We start from the raw sequence: 20,595 nt of genomic DNA, 5'->3' as shown, positions 1-20,595 counted from the left end.
CCTTCTTCCTAAAACACACTCACTGACAGGCTTTTAGCCGTTTAAACCTGGAAATCTTATCTTTTATTATAAAACTGAACCCACATGACGACATGTGACACTTTTGATTTTTCACAGATTGAAAGAATTCAAACATAAAAACATTTCCTTTGCAAAGCCAGCTCTTTAACACCCCTTTCAATATACAAGGTTAAAAAGACAAGAAAGCAACAGTCCCCGACAAACAGATAACAAAAGGGATAGCCAGAAGATACGGCGAGCGATCTGTCCAGATGTTAGTCAGACTGCTCATAACTATCACTAGAGATGAGCTGAAACTGCTAGAAAACCCATTCTCCACACAGCGTACTCACTCATGGTGCCCGAGCACGACAACCACTGCTCCCCTCTTGCCCTCCAATTACATTTTCCAGCGATCCTGGAGAGGGCAAGGTCGCGGGAAATAACACAGAAAGAGAGAGAGGTGCCGGGAGGGTGGGAAATGGGAAGAGCAGAGTACTAAAAGTTTTAGAGGACAGTACAGAGTGCAGGAGACCAAAAGAGAGGCGGAAAAAGAGGGAGGGAGGAGCGGCTAGAGCCAACCAAACTGGTCCCATCATGCTTGACATGCCAATGACGAGAGATCACATGGACCGCCCCACTCTCTCACTTTTCCACACTCTGGCAGCCAACAAACCCAGCTGGGCTCTGCACACAAGCTGAAAGACACACACACACACTATTTTCCCTATCCTGTATAAACCAACTGTGGCCACACCTGGTCTGATGCTGCTCAAGCTCCATTACTAAAACACTACTATCAAGAGATTGGGCCTTTCAAGATTTTAAAAGTGTGAGTGTGTGCGTGTGCTTCGAGGTGTGGTGAAAACACAGCCTGAGCCAAAAGATAATAAACTCAACATAAAGGAGATTTTGCTATATTAGAGAGCAAGTGTTAAACTACCACAAAAACAGACCAGCGGAAAAGGTTTCTCCTCGTTACAGCAGTAATCACAGTGTGTGCGCGACAGGAGCAAAGCTCCAGCAGAAAACCTGCCAAAACACCACTCAAGATTTTTCCCTGTAATCCCACAGATCCCAGCTTTTGGCACCAAACAAAGCTCGATATGATTACATGTTATCCTAAGCTGATGCGTAATAGTCTTGGAAGCAGACTAATAGCTGCACTAATCAGTTTAGAATCACTAGTTACCAAACTTCACGGTAATGTGAGCGATTAGGGTGGTGCACAAAGTAACCGATCTTTGAGAGGTTTCATTTTAGAAATGAGGTAATTTCAAGTAAAAGGAAGTACAGAAGTTGGTGGGTGGTTTGATGCAAACTAGAGCAGCAGAGTGTTATCCAGATTTAGATTGCAGCACAAGCAGCTGCTGGTCACAGAGGGTGCACTCGTGAAATAAAGCGCAGCAGTACGTCAGTGTTATCAAATGTCACCGGCAGCTCACACATCTACACGTGGGTGGCGAACCAGGGTTTTCAAATGTCACTAACCCTGTGAATCTGCGCCTAGTGTGTTTGCTAAGGTGTTATTTTTTTTGTAAATAAAAAGTTTATTACTAATAAAATAAAATCCCTCAAGTCCTACCTGACAGGTTGAAAGTAAACATCTTGAATGACAAACGTAACATGGGATTGGTTGTTGGATTTCCCAATAAATCATTACAATTTCCATCAAAGAAGGATTTAACTGAGGATTATAAATCACAAATATTTGGTCAAGTGACTCCCACTCTTCCAGGACAAAAACCATGCAAAATTCCACACAGCAATGCTTCTCGTTTGGTTTGTGCAGTTAGTACAAAGAGATTTTTTTTTCATGTGCATATATTTTCTGTGGTTGCCTAATATACTTCTGATAACCTGAATCACAGAGCAAAACAAACTTCCTTTGTGTAGAGCTCAATCGTGCCTACTGGTCAAGGGATGTTTGCACGAGATCTGTGGTTCTGCTGTGGGGTCTGGCACCGGATCATTTGAGTCCTGTGGGATGAAAGATAGTGGTCTCTATCGAAGGGGCTTGTTCCGGGGCAAGCTGAAGATGTTGCATCAGATTGGGATCAGCGCTTTGGTCTCTTGGTTTCTGAAGCTGTTTGTCAACTCTCCAGCTGGTGGAGGAAGCAGCTGTCGGGGAGTGCCGGTGATGTGTGTCTAAGTAACATCCACGAATGTTGAAGTTACACCAATCTGTTCTTAGTAATAGTGCGCTTAAAAGTAAGAATCCACATAATACAAATCTGTTTACTTGGATACAAATGTGAGCTGGCGATTTTGATTAGTTGGTCATCCTGTGGAATGACACGGTAACGCTGCATCACACCGCCAGCGACATGGCAAGCAGAGACCACAGAGAGTCAATCCCGTTCGGTGACTTCAAGCGACTATGGGCAAAATATCCGCTGATGAGACAAAGTAGCTGTGACTGGAGATATTTTTTCAACTTATATATCTATACAAATACAGATGCAGGCAACAGGAGTCTGGAACGTTCACAAGTGACCAGCCGTCGGCTACAAAGCGATGCGCGACGAGCCAATCGTTTCCAGTGTGGACGCAGCTTAAAGGACAGCTTTAACAGACAAGAAATGAAGGGCAAAGGAATACTTTTCTTTAGACATTAAAATACATAAAATATGTAAACGCTTAACCCTAACCCTTAATATCATCAGCCAGAATAGTAAAGAGGCATCAGCTTCACAGAACATCAGATACAGTATGTAAATATCTGAAATCACTTATTTGTGTTCCATTTGTTTCCAGATGAGATCATCTGTCTACATCTGGCACAAACTCACAGTGCATATTTTATAAATGTTAAATTCAGATTCAACTCAATGTTAAATATTTTTCAAGTCCACAGAATTGATAAAATCCAAACTAATGAGGTTCAGTTTGTTCTGTAAAGTGTGCAGTCAGCCAGTTGTTCTTGCTGGATTATTCATAGTTTTTGTATGTACAAAAACATTGTAGCCATAGCAACCCTCAGTTTATGTGTATAGCAGCCCCTCCCCCCCTGTCAAAATTTTCCACTCCATGATTACACTCCCTCAAACAGTGACTGCACTGGTCAGACTGACTAGCTCACAGAGGCTAATCTCCACACACAGTGTTCTGAGTGCTTTACTGAGGCTCTGGTGGGTCAGCACAGGTCCAAACTCGTCTTTGTGAAAACACAAGAAGAACCCTGCACTCCTTTGAGAAAAAACAAAAATAGCAGCACAGTGGATGTTTCTGCATGCTGTGACTGGATGAGAGCCAGGGGACCATACCCATCAGATCAGATTCAAACTCCGTTTTTCCACTTGCCATAACTTTGCCAGCCGCTTACCAAAGTTATCCGTCCTCTGCCACTTTTCTATGTGTCTGTTTGCTCCCAATCGTCCTCTCCACATCAGACATCCCATAATTTCACTGTTACTCAACTCTTTACATCATCGGAGGCTGGTAACCACGGAGAATTAATCTCACACCCAGAAACTGCCGCATGGCAATGAGCTGCTCTATTCAGCTCATTGTGTTCATTCATTCGCCCGTACCCACTCCCACACCAGCTCTCTCTTTCTGTGAGAGACTCAAAGAGAGAGTTGGAGAAGCAGAATGACAGACGGAAGGCTGAGAGAGGGAAACATGAGGACACAAACAAAACAACTGCAAATTTGAACACAAACCAGCAGATGGCAGCACTGTCCTGAACACCTCAGCCAACTTTAAAACTGGGCTGCTGTAGATCCTACCACAGCTTTGATTTTGTAAATACAAGTGACCTGTTAAAGAATGAGCCTGTCAGCCTGAAATCAAGAACTGGGTTTCACGTATATGTTAAAGAAAAAGAAAAAAGAAAAAGAAAAACACCGTCCTTTGATTCAAACAGCATGCATTAATTATGCATTAAAGCCAACAGTTAAAGGAAAATTAAGTTAAGTTAATAAAGAGCAATAATATTATAGATTTATAGGGCTGTTTAGGGTATAACAGACTACCTACAAAAGTCGGACACTGATTTTTAGCGAATAAGCTGTCATATGAATGTACACAGCACTGTGGGGTTTCAGTCTTCTAAAAGTCCATATCAGAGAATCACCGATAGAGGAATTGGTGATTTAAACATCTGATATATCGGCAGATATTTTCTACTTTAGACACACAAAGCATAAACATAATCCTTCACTTAATAAATTATTATGTGAAGTAATTTATTAGTCCTCACTAAAATCGCATTACAGTGCAGTTTAAAATTAATCTTTCTTTAATTACACAACAAGTCGGGGATTACTCGTTTACGCTTACGAGCTGCCGGCAGGGAAGTGGTAGAGTGCCCTACATAACACTCATGACATGGTTAAAGGGCGTTTCTCCCATCTCTCTCTCTTTTTTTAATTTATAGGTGATTGTAAATGCTGATACTGATATATCAATAAATCGCCACTTATATTGGCTGGGTGTTAATTTACTTTGGTGGCCTGCCCAAGTAAACTCTATATATGGGGAAACCCTACACTGCACCAGCTACAGTACATGTGTGTACCTGGTTACCAATAAGCCATAAGCGCAAACCTTTGATTTGGTCATGCTGAATGAGCAGAGGTGCTCTGGCTGGTGAGCTGGCAGTTGATTTGACTCTAAAAGTGTAACTAAATCTAAATATGAGTATGACTTTCCTACATGACCTTTTTGGTAACATAAAAATAAGCGAGACCTTGCTGTTCAAAATAATACAAGGAACTGAGATCATGCCCAAGGGTGGAAAAAGAATGTCTTTGGGAGGGTCTTTTCCTGTTGTTCCTGTGAGTATGAACGTTACACAGTATGGTGCTGTATAAGTGCTTGGCAACATTTATGATGTGCTGAAGTAGCTTTTTAGCCAGGTTCTACTTAGCTCCCTCTCCCTCCCTTAATGATCCGCAGAATCCCAATCTAGACTTCTGCATGATTAGCATAGCAAAAAGAAGGAAAGAAAAATAATCAATACTCATTAATTTTGTATGTAATACCAACTCAATTAAAAGTGTCTGGTGGGTGTTCTTCCCAGACTGTGAAGAGAAAGGAGAAGGGCCAGTGCACAGCTACATTTTGGACACTAGTGTCAGCCTGCTCTATTGAGGAGGGGGGGGGGGGTTAAAAGAACTGACAGAAACAGTCCACTGAGAGCTCTTCTCTCTTTCACATGCTGCCTCACACACAGCTGAAGTCCCCTGGAGCTGCTTCACTGACAGGATGTTACATTAGAGAAGGGTCACAGAAAAGGGACAGTTTCTCACAGCTCCAAAGGCCTCACTCTCATCCAAACCACCTCCATCAGCCTGCAGTCTTCCTAACACCTTACTCCAAAACCATTAGAGACTGGGGGCTGGCATTACTGTAAACTTTTAATTGGGTTAAATTGTGCTCTACTGTGTAACTTCTATAATACATTAATGCAGCCAAATGGACTTGTAAAGGACCAAAGGAGATCATTTCTGACAGATGAATTATACACATGTCTGCACACAGTGCTGATACAACAGCGCCAAATGGGTTCCAGTAAGTTTTGTCTGCCAACAGTTATAACATATGCATGCAGCAATTACCAGTAATGGTCTCAGCATCTGTGTAGGTGGCCGTGAACTTCTGAAGTGCAGCCTCACTGACATACTCCTCCTCTTCCTCCTCCTCACGGGCCAATCGGCGCGCTTGGCTACGGAGCTGGGATGCGTGTATGTGTTCGGAAGGCTGTTTAGGGGGCGGGGCAGAGGAACAGGTGGGGGGAGTCTGAGCCCTCGGGTCCAGCTTGGCGCTGAGTGATTACCGATTAAAAACAGGACCGGCCATGGACCAAACTTGGACCCGCCGAAGCAGAAACTGAATTAGAGTTGTCCTGAGCGCATTTATTTGACAGGGGAGGACGGAAATGGTCAGGTTGTCTCACCAGCAAGGCACAGACGGGGCAGCAGCCAAACCAGACTCCTGTGAGCGTGCAGAGACAACGTCTGAAAGACAGGACAAAGAATTACATTTAGCAACGCTTATGTTAAAATCGCAGCGTTTAAAAAGCAAAATCATGTAAAACAAAACACAACATCTCACCAGCTCAAGTTAAAACTGTGTGTTTTTAAATATTATTTAGTTTGCCGTGTGAAAACACATTTAGATCCTCTCTTTTTCTCAATCACACAAGGGCAAGCTGTAGTATTTATGGACATGGTATCACACTTCTCTGCACGATGGATGATTGGCTAAGAAGCAGTGCACATGCTCGAGTGTAGACAGTGTCATAGACATGACTTTAACCTGTCTTATCAGCCGGTCAGGTATACCGCTATGACCTAATGTAAACCAGTTAAATTGGCATGTAACTAAAATTATGCCCGAGGAGGTTATAATTAGGTTTTTATTTTTACTTTAACAGGTTGTGACTCGTGGGTAGATAAATAAATACATGGATTAAATGAAATACTAGAAAACCCTCTTAATATACTGTCAACACCATCCAGAGCATCACCTCAAAAAAATGCTTCTAAATCACATACTCCAGTATAAGGAAAACCAATGTGCCAATGTGACGCAGTGGATAACTACCATTAAGTCACTGTTTAATTAAACTACAACAATTCAGCCACAGCATCTATGATAAAAGGAAACCTGGGAAACAAGCAAAAAGGTGGACACAAGTCACATCACTCTCCAGGCTGCCAAAGCAAGAGGAACTCATCTACGTTTCTCTTTAAGCCATTCAAACACACTCACTCCTGATCATCATTAATTCAAAAAAACCAAAAAAAACATGGGGGTGTGGTTTTAAAACTCCCTTTCCCTCCCCTGTATTTCCCCACACTCCTCCTTCTCTTTCTCACCATCTGTCTTTTTTTCCACCAAGGCCTCCTCTCAGAAGTACTGAGTAAGATCTCATTGTGGGAAGCAGAATTTAGGTCACAGAGTTTCCATTATTTAAGGGCAAATGTACATCATAAAAGGCCTAAATATTGTTGCTAATGACAACAGTCTCTGCAAAACATACACCAAGCCACAGTTTGTACTGCAAGTCAAAACCTAAATGTTTTAATTAATGTTTGAATTTTAAAAAAAGTCTTAATTTAATTATCACAACTTCTAAAGAAATTAAAATTGGTGTAAATCAATGCAAACACTGCAGATTGTGTCATGCATCTTTATTATTAGCAGCTGATTCTAATACCAGGTGATGCCAATATTGATATTTTTATTATCTTTGTTTTGCTTTTGATGCCATTTATTCCTCTTTTTTTCGGTTTTATGTCCTGGACCAATACTTAAATGGCACTTTTCTGTTCTTACTAATCACTCAAAACCTTTTTACGTTTTTTTCTCCCTTTTAATGCCTCGTCACACTGTCCTAGAACCACTAACCAGATCAACACTGATGCGGCACAAAAAAAATAAACGCCTGTCATTCTATAAATGTCATTCTATTTGCCGATATCAGTCAACAAAAGCAGAAAAACAAAGCAACGCTGTTATTAAATAGTTTCATTCAAGTGTTTTCCTTTTGAGATAATTGAACTGTGTCACATTTAGCAACCTGAATGAAGGATGTGTCATTGCTATACAAGTGTAATGCTGACCGAGCACTACTGTACTTTGAAGTTAAGTTTCAGTAATAACTAGGTCAGCAACACAAGGATCAACTATGTTATGGCCACAAAATTCCACATGGTGGGAACAACATATCATCGTGCTGTGGAGCCAGGGCTCAAGGACAAGGTGTAGTTTCCACCAACTTCATTGTTTTCATTATGTCACAGGTTTTGCAACAATGATACAGTAAGGTCAAGAAGTTTTTGGACGACATCGCTTTCGTATTTTTGTGTCTTTACATCCCCTCATAGGATCTTAAATCAATCAAACAAACATGAAATTGAAAGGCAGACTTTCAGCTTTAATTCAAGGGGTTTAAGAAATGATTGCATTAACTGTTTCAGAGTGACAGTCATTTTTACCGGTATATGTAGTCCCCCATTTTCAGATGGTTAAAAGTAAATGGACAAACTAATATGGGTGGATAACAAGGGTGTTGACATGTTAGAATATTTTAAGCATGTTCTCTAGTTGTAGTAGACAGTGGTTTAAGGAGGTACAAAAAACTACAAATACCTGGACAGGATTGATAATGCATAATATTATATATAATATAATATCCATAACAATGCTGTCATTAAAACCTGTCCTAAGTCTGAGTCAGTCTGCCATCGTCTGCGATTGAATGGGATCAAGTTGGGAGTAGGGCTGGGCCATATCATACCGTTCACGGTAATACCGGTATAATTTTGGGCAACGATAGAAAAATGAAATATCGCGATAGAATATGGGTAAAACGCGCATGCGCAGTGCCTTTGTTTTTATACGCACACGTCGGAAAAAGCATGGCAGCGAAAGCAAATCGTTGAATGAAACGCAACTTCAGTGGTGTGGAACTGGTTTAGCTTTCGTCCGTCAGATACACAACAAAGCACTAGTTTTGCTAGAGCATGCTAGCGGGCCGTCGTTATTACCGTGTTTTTTGGAAAATACGGCGCACATAAAATCAATCCTTTGATTTTTCTGAAAATCGACAGTGCCCCTTATAATCCAGTGGGCCTTATGTATGAATTCTGGTTGTGTTTACTGACCTCGAAACGATTTTATGTACACGGCGCTCGAAAATCTGTCAAATGTTTCAGTACGACTTTGCTAAGCTACGAACCTGGACCGCTTGATGGATTATCGGAGCATTACTGCTATCGTAGTCAGGAGCCTGGCGGAGTGATACGTACTGTGCTTCAACATAAAATTACCGTATTGTGTGTGTATAACCTCTTTTTAAGTTTTGTGGATATTATGCATGGTTATGCTGAGGATATGTCGGCCAATTTCCACTGGAAATGCCTTTTGGTTAAACTGTGTTGAGAATAGATTCCTTAATATACATCAGAGTTAAAGAGAATATAGTTTGTGATTGCTTGCAACATTATAATATTGCGGTTAATGGGTGTAAGAATACAAAATAGAAAATAGGCTTGGAATGGGAACAAAGAACTGAGGTACAGGGCAGGAGGACAATCAACCCCCACCACCAGGACAGTAGCAAGAGTTACTGAGGGTGAGGAGCAGACAAAGGGCAAACGGGCACTACCATAAAAGGAGATGGGGGTCAGGGTGTCAGCACCCTTGGCCACTGTACTAGTGTATTTCCATTTGTGGGGGTGTTTACTGTAGGGGGGAAGAGACCAGAGGTTATAACTGTAACTGTTGTGTAGAGTTCTAGAGATCAGCCTTTAGCATAGGACTGCAGTGTGCTGATCTCCAGATGCATCTGTAAGAATAATGGGTAATAAAAGGATTGTGCAAAACATGAAAACATCTCCACGTGATCTCTACCAGGACCTAAAGAATCGCAGAGACCGGCGTTGTCTCAACGATTGTCAGCAAGGAATTTGCATTTGCACTGTTAAATTTTTATATAACTTTAATTCACATAAAACACCTGCTTGTTTAAGTGAAAATACATTGATGGGGGTTTTTTTGCACTAATAAAGTTGTGGAGTTGTAAAGTATTTTGTCTAGTGTCAGTTATATCGTCAGTTATATCGTTATTGCAAATTTTCAAATGTATATCGTGATAAATATTTTTGGTCATATCGCCCTGCTCTAGTTGGGAGTTACATGCAATCGGTTTCTCATAACTCACCAATTAATTGTGATAAATAGTCCGGACTACATAGACAGAAATTCACATTTAATATTTACGTTTGTGCTCAGCAATCCCTGTTCCATATGAAAATAACCAGCTGGCAGTCAGTTGAGTCGAGTCCACTCAAAGTGTTGAGACTGATTCAGACTGCTGCAAACATGTTTATGGCAACATTATAAATGGGAATGTTTTAAATTAGATTAAATTATTTGCAAACCTTTGAGAATCTCTGAGAGTAATTGCAGTCTCTCCTAGTCAGTCTGTTTGCAGAAAGGTGCCGCCTATCAGGTGACCTGTGCAATCACCAGGCAGGTTGTTTTATTAATTAATTAATTTATTTATTTTAGTATATCCAAGGTGGTTGCTGTCCTACCTTTACTCGTGTGACTAAACCATTAGCTTACTTCGAATTAGCAGGTATCTTTGTCAAGCTGAGTGTGTCCAGTTTTGGATTGTTTTTCAGTTGAGGTCATTTAATAAGTTTGCTCAACTAACATTATCTCAGGATGGTAGTGCATGAGAGAGGCCATTTTATTACTGGTATTTTAATTTCTTTTAATAAAATACTGATATTTGGTGTCCCAGTATGGATGCAATATCACATTGCAAAACAGCATGACTTCACACTGTGTTGACTTTTTTCCCCTCCTATCCTTCTCTTCCATTGTGTTTTAGTGTGACTGAGCTGGTCAGTGTATTCATTGCTTTTAAGAGGCAAAAGTACAAGAATTGTTCCACTGTATCACATATAAGATGACTGCGATAAATACATGCAAACACACATCTTCATCACTGATTGTATTTGGTTAATAACAGTAAGTGTAAAGGTGGGTTTACTATGAGATTACAGATGTGTTAAGTGGACATTTTAAATCATTTACATCAGCTGTCTGGAAGGCTTTACGTGTGGATCCCTAGGACTTGAGTTAGCAAGTCTTTAGATAAAACTTGCGACACCCCAAAAAGATTTTTTAATCTTACGCAGAGATAAGAACTATTCAATCTTAGCCCTGACAGTCTGGAAAAAGACAAACAGCTGATTTGTCAGTGCAGTCTGTTAATCAGTTACTATTGACTGGGCTTGAAAATGCAACAACATGGACATTACAACACAGACCACAAATATTCAACAGCTGCTTTAAGAAACCAGAGCTGCACCACCCAAACCTTTTAGTAATGCTAAAAACGTCTTCCTTCAAGACTGAGTCAAGGCCAGCTCAGTGGCCTAACCCTTCCTTTGTTCCAACTTAACCTTAACAACTCTTAGATAATAGGCAACAACAGAAAAACCACGTATACCACGCGCCAAGAGAACAACAGAAATGTGTCGATTCGAGTGAATCCCGATAGCATTACACTTCACACACTTTTAATGCATGGGAACTCACAGGAGACACCAAAATATGTTTATTGTTTTCTGGCACATGTGGTGTAACCTCACAGTGTTCCAAGGTGAGTAAGCTCTTTCCTGACATCCAACTGAGGACAAGCCTCCTTTAATGTTCGACTACTTGGAAAAGAATAGCAGTGCTTTAATCCAACGCTGACTGACAACAACTGATTCTTACTACATTCAAATGCGCGCACACACACACACACACACACACACACACACACACACACACACACACACAAATTCTAACAACCTACCACCTTTTGATCGAGACAACTGTGAATCAAAATAAGCTACGCTGAACAACCAAGTTGGCGAAACAAGACATCCAACTGCGCTATTTGCTAAATATCAGCTACCTGACGGAGATTTAATACTGCAGTTTTCAAGTACTGTGAGAGTTAGAATTGGGATACACAACACAACCTATTAGCCATACCATTAGCATGTCTGCTGTTAAGCACACCACAGTCAATACATCAATTCACAATACATGCTTTTTGCAGCACTTTTTAGCAGCTGAGTGTTCACTTTTTGTCCTAGCTAGAGGGGATTTCCTTACTTTTAGCAGCAGACCACATAAAGCACTTAGACTTGGAGCTGTGCAGTTTTCAGTGTTTTGCTATGTGCAGCATGTGTGTGTTCTGGATAATGGAATATACAAAGATATCCTGACAGACATTTGGTGGTCATCAGTCTAGTAGCAGGAGAGAGTGCAAAACAAGCTGTGATCATGAATTAGAGCGTAAACGCAGGAAACGTTGTGTCCACCATAAACTACTTCCTATCAGTGTTTTTTGACTCAAGGGACCAATTGAGCTGAACTTAAATCAGCTCTAAGACATATTTCAAAACCTCTTTTTTGGCTATGCTCACAAACATGTAAGAGCCTCAGTGGCAAATGGGTGAGGTGTCCTGAACCAGACATAAATGTGTAAAAACTGGTACCATAACGTCTCTCAGGACTGCAGGCCGACATGTTAAATCCCTGAATAAATAATAATGACATGAAGGTGACAGAAATCAGGCAGCCATTGGTTTTGACTAAAAACCAAAACGCCCACATAATCGTGTTATTACACAACAAATGCACAAAGGGATCAAGCACTGTTGAATACAAAGGGTAATGCTAATTCTTAAGCCGTGTTTAACTGGTCAGAAGCTTACCTAACAGGTTCAGTCAAGTCTCAGATGCGTCTTTAATTCCCTCTTGCTTACCCCTTACTCTTTTTCCTGCAAATGAGATTATGTGAAACCTTTCATTTTTCCCCAGCATCATCTTCTCTAGGTTTCAGATATCAGCAATGTCAAATATTGGGCACAAACAAAAATGTCCTTAAGCGTATGTTGCTATATTTACATGTGAAGCACATGGTGCCAGTGTAGGCAAAACATGACCTCATACGTCAAAAACTGCTTTTTGGGATTAAAGCAGTTTTTTGTGTGAGTATGTGTGTCTCAGTGGAAATGTCACTATGAACAAAATGTTTGAGTGGCGCTGTAAATGAAGGTCAGTCCAGGATTCAGGACTTCCTGTCAGCCACTGTTTGACCATGGGATCAATCAATACCCTGTTATCCTAGGCCTGACTAGAGATGTAATCAAAAAGGTGTGATTGCTCTTAAATACAGACTAGATTAAAAAAAAAAAAAAAAAGGAACAACTATTCAATAACAACTTAAAGTGATTCACTAAACTTTCAAGATTTAAATGATAGTTTTTAATATTTATGCAGTAACCAATGAGGAAAGCATGAATAACACCCAGGGAACCTCACCACAGTTTTCTAGTCTCAGGTAGTAGTGTGCACCTTTTTTGTGAGTCTGACACTGTATCTGCAAAAGAGTGGTGAGGAATGAAATTCAAAGGACTAACCCTGTAGTCAAAGGAGCTTGCAAAGAAAAGCGTCTGAACTTCTTTAAATTGCTTGAAGACGTTTCACCTCTCATCCGAAAAGCTTCTTCAGTTCTAAGGTCAAATGGTGGAGAGTCCCAGATTTAAACCCAGTGGGAGTATCCACCCACAGAGGGACAAAAGGACCCCCTGGCTGATTGGGACCCACACCCATTTTCACACCTTGGCTCAGGTGATTAGAGGATCATCAGGGGGTCCTTTTGTCCCTCTGTGGGTGGATACTCCCACTGGGTTTAAATCTGGGACTCTCCACCATTTGACCTTAGAACTGAAGAAGCTTTTCGGATGAGAGGTGAAAAGTCTTCAAGCAACTTAAAGAAGTCCAGACGCTTTTCTTTGCAAGCTCCTTTGACTACGATGACCTGGATGACTGAGAACCTTCACAGACAACTAACCCTGTGAACACACTGCTTTTGTAGAGATTTAGTAGTTTGATGGTAAAATATGACTGCTTATATCTTACAAATGTATGAAAAAGGAGAACTAGAGAATCTTACACCCCAGTGGCTTTTCAGACCACACCCATCTTCAAACTCTGCCTGATCTCTAGGACACACCTGTAAAGTTTCATGGCTGTAACTTACACTGTTGCAATCACTCACACTCCATGGTGTGACAGACATATAAATGCCTGCCAGAGAGTACTCAAAACTGTCTTTTCTGTGCTCTAAATGCAGTATCTTTAGTACCCACACACTGTTACAGTTGGTGTTTTTTTGAAACACAGCAGCTCCAGGCAGGATCTCATTTGACTAACAAATGAAATCACCTTTGTAGATGCAGGGACTTTGATTTAGCATTCTGCCGGCTCGGTTCAGCTTTATATTATTATTATTATTATGAGTACTGAATTTACAGAACCCTGTCCTACAGAGGTGGTCGTATCACTACAGCATTTTTAAGTCCCCGTGCTTCACTGGCACGATTTGTTAACGATGAACAGATCAGGACTTGCATAAAACGAACACAAATAAAGGAGAGAATCTCTTCTGGCCTTTCATCTCTCTTCACTGTATCCTTCTCTGACGTACTTCCTACAATGCGAGCGCCTTTCAGTGACACATAGCAACCAGTCCTTTGTGTTCCTACAGACTCAAATCATGTTGTCAGATAACAGAGATCTGATACCATTACTCATATGGACTCACACAGTCTCAATTCAACCATCTTCACAGGGAGGAAAGAGGAAGAGGAAGACAAAGAGAGAAGTTGAGGAAAAATGTCACATGACTGGCTGAAGAGGGTTAAGACAGCTTTTTCAAAAACCTTTCCCTTCACTTATCAGAGTTGAATACCTCCTGGTTGTAGTGCTGACAGGAAGGGAAGGGATGCTGCTTTGCAAGAGCAAACAAGAAAAAGGAGTTGACAGATTCTCATAAAGATGACGATACAGCCACATTTAAAAATAAGCATCAATGGAGAGAAGCTCTTCCATCCCAGCCATCGGCTGGAAAGACCAGACCACATCCAGAGAAAGAATGAGAAGGAGAACATGGTGGAAGAAGGATTAGTTCTTATTCCATCTCTTAAAGTGATTTGTCATTGTTATTATTCTATAGACAAGAGAAAGACAGTGTTATAGCAACAAAACCATGGCCAAGAATGTCATGCATACAGTTAAGCTGTTTACAGTAGGTGACTCACATTGGGATAGCCCACAGTTGGAATGGAAAACAGATCTTTCAAAAAAGAAAAAAGAAAAGAAAGCCATCCATGTCGACACTTTGTACTGATTGCACTGTACTGTAAATCCCTCCCACGGCCAATCTGACAGTCTGAAGTGATACCTGCAAACTGTGACAGCAAACCAGAGCAGAGTACACAAGGCCTGGTATTTGCACACTTTTTAGTATTTGTAAAACAAGAACTTCTTAGCGCAAAGAGCACTGTGGGGAGTATCTAATCCAGCAAGCCTTTATCTTCTTTGTCCAATAAAAACAAACTATTAGTTTTTTGGGTTGGAGTCTGATACACACTTCAGCCCGATTCACAATAACCACCAGCACATATGCTTTGCAGACACAGCTCAGCGAACTGTAACCCACTAAAAATAACTCTCTTCCTGTTTGCCATTAAAGGGTACCCTATTATGCTTTAGGCTTTCTGCTATCATATTTATACTCAGGCTTTTTTTCTACTCTAGGTTCTGTATGGTGTCAAAGTGAGCTGATATCCTCATTATGACCATCTCAGATACAGAGCTTGGGCTCTGAGGAAAAACACAGCCACACCCAATCGCTGTGCATAACTTTTGCTTGCCGGGGCTAGCCAATCAGAAAAAAAGTTAACCTAAAGAGATAGTAGCGAGCTAAAGCTGTATGTTTCAGACACTAAATGAATTAAATAAGATTAAGGATTATTTTAAACTGCGAATCATTCAAAGAATAAAAATACTGAGGTAGAAATTAGCATAATAATTCACATTAAATAGGCTTTTTTTTATCCATAGTTTGTGTGCTTTTAACAGCAAATGTCACTATCAAGTAAAGTAGTCAGATATCACCCGTGATGTGAATCACTGTTTGTTTTTTAGACAACAGTATTAAACAGCAACACAGATCCTACAGGATGTGCTCGTCCTGCTTTTTTTTGTTATTGTTGCACACTGTACGATATGAAATAGCCCACCAGCTGAAGGCTTTCAGTACATCAGCTTCATTTGTGCCAATACAGATAAGCTGAAGTTCACTTCAGCTGAACCTGCTGGGTGACACATGATTTGGATTTAACATTTTTTCCCTTTCTCCTGCTCTTCTGTTTTATCTCACAGAATCAACGCAAGACAAAAAATGAAGGTCTCGAGGACAGAGTTAAGGTTGATGTGGCTCCTCTATTTTATATATTTATAGTTTTTTTTTTAAGTTTATATATTTTTTAGAATGGGATAAAGTTTACTCGGCACCAGAGTTATTCTTGTGACAGTGCCAGTGTTCAGGCAAACAAAGGCCAATGCCAAAGGCAAACAAGTGATAAAAATCACAATGACAAAGAAGAAAAGTGCCCATTTTTGTTTGTTTATTTAAAATCTGGAAATACTGTTACTATATTTATTTTTTAATAATATTATAATATTTATAATTTAAAACAAACACCAGACCATATATTCATATAAGTACAATCCCAGTGAAGTAAGAGATGTTTGAAGGTCCTTAACATTCAGAGTCTCATTCATAAAAGCAACCTTTGACTTATTCTGGATTTTTCAGAGCATTTGTAACCAGTGTTACATCAACATGAAGGTCTGGTTGCTGACTGATTATGAGTTGGAGAAATATTTCTTATCCAAAATAAATCAATGTACATTTTGCAGTCCTTAAGAAAGAGGCTCATTCTGGCTTATTGAGGGGCTTGGCTATTATCCTACTACTAACAGCTCTTTGAGAAAAAAAAAAAACAACCAGAGACACACCTCAGTCAATCTGTCAGTAACGCTGTGTGAACTTCCTTGGCAGACACAGCATTAACAGTGTGTTCTGCTGTGTGTCTGAGCAGTGAGACAGTACGCAGACCATCCACAGATCATGTGCTGTTAGTTGGCAAACTAAGTGGAACCTTAATTTAGCTTCCTAGGAACGGCAAAGAAACGTTGCGCCTGAAAACTATCACTTCATAACAATAAGTGTGTTTGTATAGCACTTTTCAAGACACAGTTACGTAGAACGTCACAGTTTGGATAAAATGCACACTTTAAAGTATACATGTTCATATACAGACATACAGACACGTAATCAGCCATGTGGTCAGGCATGCATTCCAACATGCATATTTCCATATATACAAAGAGCTGTAAACGACGTCCCAAAATAAAGAGGAAAAGATTAAGAGAAAGCTAACCAATAAAAATGTGTTTTCAGCTGTTGTTTAAAACTAATAATGGAATCGGCTGACCTGATAGGCTGAGGAAGGCTGTTCCACAGTTTGGGTGCCACAACCTCAAAGCATGAGCGCCTCTCATTTTAAAAGTAGAGCGAGGAATAGTTAGGAGACTCTGGTTAGAGGATCAGAGACACCGGCTGCAGTGATAAAGTTTTAAAAGGCTCTGCTATATAAGCAGGGACCTGTCCATGTGAAGCCTTATATGCTAACAGGAAAGATTCCTAGCTTCACTGGAAGTCAGTGAAGGTATACTTACTATGTGTGAACAACTTGGTATAGCAGCCTACTCAAACATGGTATATATGATGCAAGAAGCCTCTAGAGAGTATATAAATGGAGCAAGAGTTTAGTGTACTATGGATTGAATTTACAATACTGTGTTGCTGTGACTTCTCTGGTGGGCTCTTCCCTAATTGAGTGTATTGGCAGAGTGCCCCTTTTTCTGACTGGATTTTGAAGCTCAATTTGATACATTTTCTGCATTTTCTGCCAATTTGTTCCCAAAAAACTTTATATCCGGGTTTTATTCACAGAGGCAACGATCCAACTCTCTAAACTGAGAAATGATAATAATAACCTCATGTCACTTGACATTAAGGGCAAAAGTTGAGGTTGTGGTAATCTGTCAGCCCGCTGGTGAAGACCGAGGGACCCTCGGCTGCTTTTAATGAATGAAGACAGGTTTACTGTGATAAGATTAAATCAACCTAAATCTTACCTTAATCTTATTAAAAGTGCCCACCCCAAAGCAGCAGCGACAGGCAAGGACTAGAAACAGTGGCAATACATGGGACAGATGGCTCTCGTGCAAACACGGCTGCATTATTAGGCTGTCGATCTAGCTCAAGGGATTAGTTCGGTTACAAAAACGGTCACTTAAAACAAAATCGTATAAAGGAAATGCAGTGAAACATCGCACCGCATATTAACGCACAGAGGGTTCACATCGGTTTTTTTAGGGTGACAGTTCAGGGGTACCAGTTTGTGGCAACCTGCACCTGCTCCACATGATCGGCAAACTTTCAAACCTGCACACACAGCACCGTGAAACACTTCTTACCGCTTCTGTGGCGCAAACTTCCCCGAAGAGTCCAAATGATTCCGGTTTCTGTTTTGGGGTGGGGGGCGAACACCAAAGGACACTTTAGCGGCTCCGTCGGACCCTGCTCACACTGTGGCGGTATAAAATGATCCGTGATGCTGCCGGTCACAGTACCAGCTCAACACGAGTCTGGAAATAAGACAAGCAAACCAGCGACGGGTGTAATCTGAATCAAACCCCGTGTCTGTTCACAAAACTTGTGCCGCTTTCTTACTTCCTCGGCAAGAGTGAGCAAATGTGTGGCGCTTGAAACAAAGCTGCTGACCGAGCAGAGCTGAATACAAGCGGGAAAAACTCACTACATACTTCCGGTCTGTGAGATTTCAAAATAAACTACTTAATGTCAGTATTCGTTGTCAAACTACATGAGGCTAACCTCCATTGACGAAATATCAACTAGAACATGCAGTAAAATCAGTATAAATTTTATAAATGGCTCGTCTGTCGAAGATAAATTAGATCTAAATGAAAATAAATCAAATCTGAATTGAAATTAAATTTATCTGACAAACCATAGATTTATATTACACCGTCCTCTTTCACATTTCAGAGGACATAAAAAACTATAATTAACATAATACAACGGATAGTGAGAAAAATCATTTACCTAGACAATGTCTGATTTTTTTTTCTTCCCCATTTTCATTTTCAGAGTAGGACTTTACTTATTTTCTTGTTTATATTACAGTGCATGGACACATACACATTTTTCATAAATTTAAGTGGCATTGCATAGGAGTTACATCTGGAGTTACCAGATGAACAGAATCAACTTTTTGGGATTTACTTACATTGATGATTGAGCATGCGTCAAGACAATCTATTTCATTGAACCAGGAAAGCTGTCATTGTGTATTTACAAGGTTCAAGGGTCAAGGTTCTTTATTTGTCACATGCATAGTTATACAAGTATAACACACAGTGAAATGTAACCTGACACGCTCCTCGACATGCGCAAAAATAGGGGGGGTAGAGGAAGAACATTATATATATATATAGTATATACATTAGGTGAATGTGCAGTAGTAGCAGCAAGCAGGTGAATTCTGTACATTAATAAGAATAGACAATCTGACTATTTTACAGAATAGACAATATAAACATATTTAAAATTAAAGGAATTTGAAATGTACATTGTGCCTGGGTTTAGAGTGTTTGGAAGAGAGTCCTGTCTCAGTCAATTATAGATGATGTGAGAGGGCGGGTGTGTGTGTTTAGGGCCCGGATGGCTTGGGGATAGAAGCTTCTCTTGAGTCTCTCTGTCCTTGCCCGGATGATGCGGAACCTTCTACCGGATTGCAGAAGTTGGAACAGTTTGTTGCCAGGATGGAACGGGTCCTTCAATCTGCGCTGCTCTAGTCCGGCATCTCCTGGTTTAGGTGTCCTGAAGCCGGGGGAGAGCAATCCTGCAGCAGCGTTCTGCTGTACGGATCACTCTCTGGAGAGCTTTTTGGTCCTTAACACAGCTGTTCCCAAACCATGATGTGATGTTCTGTGAAAATGCTCTCCACAGCGCCTGTATAGAAAATCCTGAGGATATTTGGAGAGACCCTGAACTTCCTCAGTTGACACAGCCGGGTTAAGAAACGTAATGACTGTTGTCTTTACTTAAACTTTGCAATAACAAAAAACTGTAGTAAATACATTGAAAGCATCACTGGCTTTTATTTTGTTGAATGAAATATGTTCTCCGGAATTCGTCCCTGGCATTTTTATGTAACCTAGCTAGTTGGGAAGTTTTAAATTTATGCAGATTTCCACCGTTCCCTGCTCTTATATGGAGAGAAATTTGCCGCAAAAGACTGACATACTTCTATCCCTAGCTTATTAAGTTATTCGTAAGCCAGCTTCAAACATTTTTTAAAAACAATTTATTTATTCATTCTCATTTACAGACAGTTTGATTAGAGTGAGGAAACAAAACCGTTTGGTTAGGTTTAGAAAAAGATTTCAGTTTCAATAAAGTCAATCACCTTTTACGAAGCCACAATGGAAAACGTCTCATACATGACCACATTTCACACAGTTTTAACTTAATTCACCAGTGTCCCCGCTGCCCTGTGGGCTGGCAAACACTGTAAGGCCTTTTGTCTGCCAATATCATTTAATTAATGACGTCATTCTACACTCTCACATGGATTGTGTGTATGCCCGCATTTAGACCCCGAAGACCGGAGTATGACCAGAGTTAGAGCCTACCTCCGGAATATTCAGAAGTACTCTGAAAATTATTTTTATAACACAAATTTAAAACTGAGTTTTATAAATTTTTCTGTTATAGTTTATTATAAAACGCCATTACAGTCACTTTAATTTGGATTCCAAGCGCCCGCTTTCTGTTGTGTTCACTCTAGTATCCTAGCAACGTGGGAATATACCATTTGGAGGTGGATCAGGTTAAAACTAATACAGCGTTTTCCACAAAATCACAGTTTTGCTTATATCTTATTTAAACCGAAACATTTTATTAAATATAATTACTTACCTGTATGCACATATAATGACTATGACGAGAAGATACAGCCTTTATTTCATGCCAACATTTTCACTACCCCCCACTCTTCCATTTGGAACAATGCGACCCATCACTCTTCCGCTCACAAACAGCGGGTCGTTGAAGAGGTAGGTTTC

General features: G+C 40.3%; 2 protein-coding genes across 7 annotated transcripts in view; one reads left to right on the top strand and one right to left on the bottom strand.

Moving 5' to 3' along the window:
- trak1a (trafficking protein, kinesin binding 1a) overlaps positions 1 to 18,073 on the bottom strand; it is a 50,040-nt gene extending 31,967 nt beyond the window's left edge. Inside the window, exons 1-2 of one of the 6 annotated variants that reach the window (XM_040012790.1) lie at positions 8,355 to 8,361; positions 5,565 to 5,706 (exon numbers count right to left, since the gene is read on the bottom strand). Coding sequence is in view for 2 of the 6 variants with exons in the window: in XM_040012786.1 (XP_039868720.1) it covers positions 354 to 357 (4 nt within the window). In the remaining 4 variants the exon portion in view is untranslated. Of the gene's footprint in view, positions 1 to 353; positions 5,519 to 5,564; positions 5,776 to 5,902; positions 5,953 to 8,354; positions 8,362 to 17,922 lie in introns of those variants that run through there. The other 5 variants (XM_040012789.1, XM_040012791.1, XM_040012788.1 and 2 more) reach the window with 5 other exon arrangements.
- Positions 18,074 to 20,508: 2,435 nt separating this feature from the next.
- ulk4 (unc-51 like kinase 4) overlaps positions 20,509 to 20,595 on the top strand; it is an 83,182-nt gene continuing 83,095 nt past the window's right edge. The window contains exon 1 of the mRNA XM_040012748.1: positions 20,509 to 20,586. The gene's annotated coding sequence lies outside the window, so the exon portion shown is untranslated. The remainder of the gene's footprint in view (positions 20,587 to 20,595) is intronic.

Source organism: Simochromis diagramma, unplaced genomic scaffold, assembly GCF_900408965.1.
Source record: "Simochromis diagramma unplaced genomic scaffold, fSimDia1.1 OVJJ01000618.1, whole genome shotgun sequence".
In the NCBI taxonomy this organism is placed as follows: domain Eukaryota; kingdom Metazoa; phylum Chordata; class Actinopteri; order Cichliformes; family Cichlidae; genus Simochromis; species Simochromis diagramma.
Note: the sequence above shows the minus strand (reverse complement) of the source record. Positions and strands in the feature narration are given on the sequence as shown.